This window comes from Apteryx rowi, unplaced genomic scaffold, assembly GCF_003343035.1.
Source record: "Apteryx rowi isolate R43461 unplaced genomic scaffold, aptRow1 scaffold_433, whole genome shotgun sequence".
Taxonomy (NCBI): domain Eukaryota; kingdom Metazoa; phylum Chordata; class Aves; order Apterygiformes; family Apterygidae; genus Apteryx; species Apteryx rowi.
In genome coordinates this window covers 275,051-283,638 of record NW_020450687.1, presented here as the reverse complement: position 1 = coordinate 283,638, position 8,588 = coordinate 275,051, and the positions used below count along the sequence as shown (strand labels likewise).

The 8,588-nt window shown below is 43.0% G+C and overlaps 1 protein-coding gene across 1 annotated transcript in view; it reads left to right on the top strand.

Annotated features, from left to right (window-relative positions):
- The first annotated feature begins 3,010 nt into the window (after window positions 1-3,010).
- DOT1L (DOT1 like histone lysine methyltransferase) overlaps window positions 3,011-8,588 on the top strand; it is a 73,841-nt gene continuing 68,263 nt past the window's right edge. Inside the window, exon 1 of the mRNA XM_026076495.1 lies at window positions 3,011-3,029. Within this exon, the coding sequence (XP_025932280.1) occupies window positions 3,027-3,029 (3 nt within the window). The 5' untranslated portion in view covers window positions 3,011-3,026. The remainder of the gene's footprint in view (window positions 3,030-8,588) is intronic.

Sequence of the window (8,588 nt, the reverse complement as noted above, 5' to 3'; positions counted from 1 at the left end):
CTCCTGCCCCGCGCCACCCTCCTCGCGGCAGGGATTTCTCCTCCCTCGGCGCCCCAGACCCACCTCTCCCGGCTCGCCGGACCCCTTTCCTTCCCCCTCCGCCCATAGTTCAGGCTGAATGTTTTATGTCACTTGTTAAGGCTTTCTTTTTTTTTTTCTCCCCCCTTACTGGAAGCTGTAACAATTTGGATTATGGCATATATCGTATAGTTATTTTAATATAATAACAAAAAAACAAACCCACAGGCTCCAGGGGGAAAGACTGTTGAGGCTGGATTCTTCCAGGCTCCCCAATCTGGGGTGCTGTTGCTCTCCTGGAAGTCAAATTCCCAATTTCTTTTTATAATTGGTTGACTAAACTTAAGGGCGGGGATGAAGACTGGTTAATGAAAAGTTTTCGTGTTTTCTTGAACTCAGCTCGTGTAACTAGTTAATAACCAGAGCTGTTTCAAACTGAGTATGAGTGAGAGGGCTTGCTAGTTTATAAATCCATACAAATCACCTATTCCTTCAGACAGTAGTGGGGATCTCCCCCCTCCCCAAAAACCCAAAACAGTCGCAGGAGTGGAGATAAACAGAGGAAAAGCATAATTTCATTGTGGGTAGAGAAGGAAAGGCTTTGCACTTGGTGTGTATTCGTAGGACTGGTTCTATTGCTTATGTTTTCGTTAAGCGAGTGCCCTTGTACGTTCTCTCTTACTTGGTCTAAATAAAATTCAAGGCAGGTTTGGCAGTTGATGGCAGTTGTAATCCACATGCTTTCAAATAAAATGTCACTGGTCCCTGTTTAGTTATGTCAACAGCGGTTTTTTTTTTTTTTTTTTTTAACTTGCCTGACTTCTGTCCTGCCTCTCCGGAGTCGGGAGTGGAAGATGTGTGACCTTGATAACAATGTCCACGTTCAAATTAGCGAAAATCTCACGAGAGGCAGGAAGCTTGCTTCTAGTTTTTGTGTAAGGCTTGTGCCAGTCCTTGAACGATTTTTTTTTTTCATCTTAAATGTTTATATTGCCTTTGAGAACAGTTTTGTAAAAGCAAAAAAAAAAAATTATCTTGGCTTGAGTACTGTTGATCCTTCCATGTGTTTGAGGGTTTGCTCTCGTACGTGTAACGCTTCGCAGGGAGAACATGCTGGGACATAGGCTGGGGAAGCTGCTATTGCTGATATCGTTGCTGACTTGGCAATCGTAGCCTACGTGTGTGTGAACGATTAGAAATACATTGCTTGTGGCAGAGGGGATGGCTGTGCGTTAGTATCTGCTGGCTGCCTTTTGGTGCTGTTGATGTATCTGTGGCTTCCAAAACATCCTCCATGTATGCTGGTGTGCTCTTTTAATCGGCTGCTCCCAGAGCCTGAGCCTCCAGCACACACTAGTTAATGCAGCCTTTCCTGTTTGGGCAGCTCTGTCATTCGTGTGTGTCTGTGCGCGGGCGCGCGCTATGCTTAAATTGACAGAAACTGAAAGTATCATGATGACCAGTTCAGTTTTCTTCATGTTGCCAAATATTAACTTGCTTCTCCAAGCAGGTTACGTGAAGTATAGGTTAAAGATTACACAGGTTAAGGATTAATCTGGAAGAAAGGAATGATTACATATATATATATATATATATTCATAAAACTTTGTACGGGTTAAAAAAAAACAACTCCAGAAAAAAGCCCAGATCCACAAAAATGTGCATTTTAATGCTGTTTTTAACTTAGGATTTGGTTAATTGGGGAAAACTTGAGCAGCTGGTTCTGAAGATGGCAGAGGACATAAATTTTCTTTTCCAGTTGATCAGAAATACAGTGGGCAGGAGTGCTTATCCACATGTGTTATCTACATATGTTAAGAAATGCTGCAAAACCCGAACATCCTGCCATTAGAGTGGCCTCTCTGGGTTGCAGATTTTTCCATAGTAATACAGAAGCGGATGGTTCATCTGGAGCCAATCAGTATTTTGTCCTGCAGTTGTGCGGAGCAGATCATGCCGCATATTATAGAAGCGTATGTTTGGGGGGGGGGGGGGAGAGCACGCATGCATACGGCCTGCGGCTCTGGCCTTTGCAGCAGCAGATGAACTCTGACGCTTTAGAAATAAATCCTAGTCTTTGTACATGGCAGTGTTTGGCCTGCTAACATTGTACTCCGTTGAACTGTAGACTTTCTTTCCCTCCTTGGCTCAGGCTGTAGTTGGCAGCAGGGTATATGTACCGTTGTGGTTTTAGAGCTTGGCTCTGTTTGACGTAAGCAGAACATTTCTTAGTTTCACCACTCTTTCTGCTCCTTGGTTTCTAGGAAGCAAGGTGGGATACCTGGAAACAAAATACTTCAAGTAGTTTGATTTACCAACATTCTCTCTCTCAGCTTCCAAAGGCTTACTGCTTCCTGTTGTATACCATGAAATATGTTTTCCGAAAGGGGTTGGCGGAGGGGAACCCTCGGTCCTTACTAATTGTTTTTTGATAAGAGCAATGGGAATGGCAGAGAATCGTATTTCCCAACAGCAGAGGTTGAGCTGCATTGTAGAGTTGCTGCTTGATGAACACCTCCGTGATGTAACACTGTTTTAAGTAACTTGTCTATTTTTATGTTCTCACTACATCTTAAATTAGTGATGTTGGTGTTGCTATGCAAAAGGCTAAGAGTCTAATCTCCCATATTAATGGATGCCTGGATTAATAATGTGTCTATTTATTTAAGGACTGTTGCTTATGGTACATATAATAGGAAAAGTGGGATCTCTAAAGACTGCTGAGTTTGCATAATAGCTCAGCTGACAAACTAATGCTTGTTGAGATGCTAAAATGGCCTAGGAGGGTGATGTGAAACATGTATTTCCCTAGCAGACTCATTAAGGCCGTGGGAGGAGAGAGCATTGGTGTTACAGATACAGCCTCCCACTGGCTTACATACAAAACTGAAAGTATGACTCTTTCCCCCGCCTTCTGCTTTCCTCAAAGGGAAGGCCATGGTTTTCTAATGAATACATGGTGAGCAGTTCTGTCCATAACACACTGTGATGAGTAAGTTGAATAGTGCATGGTGAGTAATCTCTCCTCATGACTCACAAAATATTTTCTGATGTTGACCTCCGGTTTTTATGAGTGCCCTGTTTAATCAGAGCTGAAGTGCGTTTATTCTTTTGTATGCCCGGTTTAACTCCTTGGCTCCCAAATACCTGCCCGAATTTTGGCTTGCTCTAAGTTGTCAGAGGTCTGTGATCCTGCAAGCTGGGTTATGCTTCTCTTCTTGTTATCAAAATAAACAATTTAATACATGTGAAACATGTAGGCCTCTAGATAAAAGAAGTATATTAGCAGCTCTGCTGGCTCACCCATTTCAGCAAATGGATCCAGGTGATCATAAATAGGCTAATGCCAATAGAGAGTGTCATTTGTGATCATACTTCAGGTATTGATACACACAAATTAGTATTTATTACCTAGAGGTAGATATGCAGGGGACTTCATCCTTTGTACCCTTGTAGTTCTAAGTCTTGAAGATATTTAGGTTTATCCCGGAGAATTGTCCTTGGATTGGCTCATTTTCTTGTGGATGTCTCCGACTTCTGGTATGGTTAAATCTGAATACTTCTTAGGTTTGAATGTGAGTTTTTTTTCATAACCTTGATCAGTTCCACCTAATCTGCAAGGTATTTGGGGTTGTACTTCCAACACCTCTTTTGACAATAGGGCCTGCTTAAGGAGTCATGGCCTAGGATGTGCAAAAGGTTTTTTTTAAACCTGGGTCGGTTCCTTCATCTGGTTTGGGCACTGCTCTGCTAACTGTATCACTGGCATACCTGAGGGATTGTTTGTGTGCCGAACTGAGCCACCAGCGGCTCGGGAGCTGCCAAAGCTGATTTTTGTCACCAAAACCAATGTTTGCTCAACTGCACCTTAGGGTAACTTGCAAATTTGTATGTAAAAAGTCTGTTTTCTGGGTAGCCCGTATATCAATACGAGGGCACTTCCCTGGTCCCTTTTTCTCCTCTCTTTTGCATGTGCACTGAACCGCTTTGCAGGGTGATCAAAGCGAATGTCAGCCCTGACGAAAGGGAGGGAATGGCAAGGCGCAGTCAGGTGATGAGAGGAGGGTGGAATTGGTGTTGACTTTGAGTGGCTTAAGCTGTTGTGGAACTGCATCCTTCATCTTGATGGCTTTAAGTGACTCGCTGCCTGTCATGTTAAATAGTGCTTAAATCCTTGCAGGTTTCACAATTAGACATCTGCCTGTCTTGCCCTGCTCTTCTCATCTAGTAGGCTTTCTCCTCGTTTGCCTACGGAATAGCGTTCCCCCAAAAGCTAACTGCTAACCTCCGTACACGTCAGGATTTTTTTCTCAGGTTTGCCTTTTAAGGGCTAGCCATTTCTGTTGTGCTAATGCCTAGGAAGGCCTCTTGCAGCACAGGCCTCCAGTGAGCAAGTCGTTGTGCATCCCAGGAGGGTTACCCTTTTGGCATCTTTAAATTTTTGTTCCCATCTTCCATATTCCAGCCTGGAAATCTCAAAGTCTTGACTCTGTCCTAGGAGGGGATGGTCTCGGTTGTGCCTCTGTGCAAGTCGTATCGGGGTGAAGTACCTCTATGATGAGCCACTGAAGCTTAAGCCTCCAAACGGTGGTGGTAAATCCGGATTGAATAATTGAGTGATTTGTCTGTGTTTTTTCTCTTTGCTGCTGTCTTTCCACTCCGTTGTAACGGCAAGAAATTCCCATTGGCTAATTGAGTGTTGTCATAGCATCACTCTGTGCAGCTGTTTGAGAGGTATACATGTGTCTGTTACCAAGGAGCAGTGGAATACAAGCTTGATAATACTTTATTTGTACAGGTGGAAGAGAGCATAGTATGTGGTCCCCTCCCGCCCCCCACCACTGCTTTAGCCTGTTGCCCCCCCTGCCCCAAACCAGGTCTGTGATACAGCTGATACAGTTCTGTCACCCCTGGGATGTGTTATGCACCCAAAGCTCAAGGACAGCTGGTGATAATGAAAATCGCAGCCCAGCAGGGAGTGTCACCCTTTAAAATTAAAGATCAGCTGTAGAGATGAATAACAAACCCTGTTTAAGAATGTAATGCTGGGTGTTTTTTGTTTTGTTTTGATGGCACTTGGCCTTGCTGGGAATATAGTTTCTCTGATAACTAGCTTTTACTTATGAGACACCTGTGTAGGTGTGGGAGCAGATGCTGAAGTTGAGAGTGCAGTTGCGCTGCATGGTAAGATCAGCTTAGGAAGGCCTTGTTTTCAGCAGCTTGTTCCTACTCCTGCGCAGTGCTCTCCTGGTTTGTACAGCGTGGTTTGGTATTGTACCTAATCCGGTGTAGCTGCAATGCTGCTGCTAAGGGTGGTGCTGCTACCTCCCTTTCCCCAGCCGCTTGCCATTTCCCTTCTCCACATCCAGCCATTACTACAGATCACGTTACGCTTCAGCAAGATGACCTGATGGAAAACAGTTTCACTTTTTGCATGTGCGCATGGGGTTTCTGTTGGACCGGCTTGTGCTGGACGGCTGGAGGGAAAAGGCGGGAGCGCCTGGCCGGAGACGGGGGGGGGCTGCACGGCGAGGCTGCCCCTTGCAGCGGCCGCCCGCGCTTTCGCTGCGGGAACGGTAGCGTCGGGCCCTCTGCGCTGCTGTAAGCGTGCTGGGAGTAGTTGGGTAAACCGGATCGCCGAAAATAATCTGGGCAGGGAAAAAAAAAACAACAGTTTTAGTGCTTTCGCAGTGCCCTCCCCCCCCCCCCCCGCCAATCTGTAATCTGACTCATGCTGTCTTCCCCCCGGGCAGTTGTGTCAGTACAAAGGAGGGGGTGGTGAGCGGAGGAAACTGGTGAGCTGGCTTTGCCAGGCAAAACCCCCTCACGCTTTGAGTAATCGCCCAGAAATACAGCAGTGGTGGCAGGGGTTTAGGGGATTTTTCCCTGATTTAATGTTATTGATGAAGCTTGTTGGGCAACGGTTGCGGGGATGACACATCCATGAATAAAGCTGCTCTAGTGAAAGAAAAGGTTTTGAAAACTTCAGACGACTTCCTATTTCTCAAGCCCTCCCTCCACCCCCCCCCCCCAATTCTTCAAAAATGTGGAGTGCCAAGAGCGAGTAGTATAAAACCGGGAAGTAATTGACTCAATCATTTCAAAAGTGCTCGGGCTTCTCTGCTACCCAGCAAATAAACAGAAGCAAATGACAGAATTGGCACGGTCGTATAATTTGTACTTTTCTGCTCCTGAGAATGCCAAGTGGAACTAAGCAGTGTGCTTGTTCTGAGGTTGTTAATCTACTAGCTCAGAAGGTGAGGAAGGCTGTAACCATGCAGGTTTTAACTGTGCAGCCTGTGGTTACTTATAGAACAGCAGTTTTCTTCTGTACTTTACCCTTTCAAGTCTAACTTGTCATGGGTGACAACCAGTATTTGTTCAGTTTTCAGACTGACTTTTGTTCAACGCTCTGACCCCAAAGATACAATATATAGCAGAAGTCCAGTAGGCCTAACTTTTTTTTTCCCCTCTAGTATTTCTATATGAAAAGTGAAAATTGTTTTGTTGTGTTGTGCCATAAGACCACAGTACTCCTATTTTTCAGGTAGCTGAGAGGCAACTGTTGAAAGACAGAAGTAGTTGCTAAAAATCCCATTTTTCTTTTCAGAAGAACGGTGAGGATTAATGTCCCTGTCTGGACCTGACTTCCCACTCTGGTGGTTAGAGTTTATCTACCTAAAATTCACCCATCAGTTACAGTTGGACACGGTATTGACAGTTTTCAGTGTGCCAAGGGAAATTCATGCCACCACATGCAACTCCAACTCTTGTCCTTCATGGCAGCCCAAATATATATGGAGATGATTATCCTTTCAGGTCTCAGCTATATGAATGAATTGTGTTTCTCCTGGGAATATAGGCAAAATATCTTGCCTCTTGGTATGCAAGATTTATGGGAAATCTTATCACCCTTCTCCCCAGACATCCGTATGTCTACATTTGTACTCTTCCTTCTTCCTTTCTTTTTCCCTTTTCATACTGCCTTTCTTTTTTTCTTGCTGCTTTAAGAGTTAACCTTTGACTGACTACTGCTTTTTACTGTATTGACAAAGATAAAGGAGCAGAAGTGGGGTGTGTGTGTGTTTTTTTTTTTTCCTCCTCCCATTATATTTATCACTGATTGTTAGGTTGATAATCATGAAGTATCTCAGGATATTTAAAATATTCTTGCATAGTTTTTGTCCTTCTAACAGAAGGATCCACAGAAGGAAAAGAAGTTTACACTGGGAACCTGTGTATATACTAAATTTGTTTTTGTAGCGGTCATTAAAGACAAGACAAAACCAACCCTGAAGAGGAGCAAGAAATAAAACTGGACATATGATACTTGCCACACATTGTATAGATATCAAATTGAGTAGGTACTATTTTTAGCATATAGGAAGAAGGTGAGTGTCTCTTACAGCAGGAAATGATGGCCTCATAGATATGAGCAGATCTATGAATAACGAAAAAGTTTATGCTCTGCAGTTTTTTTTTTTGTTTCACTTCATGAGTGAATGAGAGTTTCCTCAAAGTCAACATGCAATAAATATTTTAGTTTTAGATGAAAAAATCTAATGAACAAATGAAGACAGCTAAATCATATACTGGAAAGAGTTTGTGGTATTGCTTATTAAAATTATTATTGCTTATTATTATTAGAAAACCTATAGAAAGTTCTGAGTAAGTTTCTTTGTAAAACCTAATGGATTGTTACACCTTTTCTATGACTGAGAAGGTTTCTGGTATTTTCTGTGCGGTGTGAAGTGTATGCAGTTTCCTGAGTTTGCTGGCCTTACAGTATTTTTGCTGTGTTTGACAGTATACAGTTTAAAAATCTAAAAACTCTAACTCTGAAACTCTAACTAAAAAGTTTGGGCTCTTAAACTGCTTTCTCATTCCTCTTCAGATACAGCTGGATTTCGGTTGTGTTGCAAGTGATCCCTCTGGTTTGCATATCTGTTTGCAAAGTTCTTTGATGTGAAGAGCTCAGGTGTTAGCGCAGGGCAGCATCTGACCCTGTAAAGCTGGTGATATGAGTCTGTGCTCTCACTTGATGTCTTCAGTGACTGCTTGTTTGAAAGCATAGTAATTTTGTTCTGTTTTTTTCTTTCTTCTCCTAAATGAAGACTACCTTGTAATATTGTAGAGCCTAAACCATTTTCAAGTCCTTAAAATGGAAGCTTTTAAAAATGATTAGCACTTAAAAATTCTGTATGTATGCTCAAAATCTGTAGTGGGTGTAACTTGTATCATTGCTCTGTAACAGAAGTTGGAGCTTACTGGAGGAAGAACATAACTATTCATGTTCTTCTTTTGTACCTTGCAGAAACATCTTTTTTTAGGAACTCAGTGGGCTTCATAAAGAATACAAGGCTTTAGTGCTAACTTATGTTGTAGTAGAATATTTGTGTGGTAAGTAGGAGCAAAATTTTTGAGTTGTCCAAGACTGACACTTCATAGAATGTAAAGTGGATGTTTAAGTCAGCTTTGTCCTACCGATGGCCTGCAGGATGCTTCCGTTTGGCCTGCCAATTTTCCTTGCAGGAGATGGAGAACAGCTATTCAAACACCAAATGCTCATG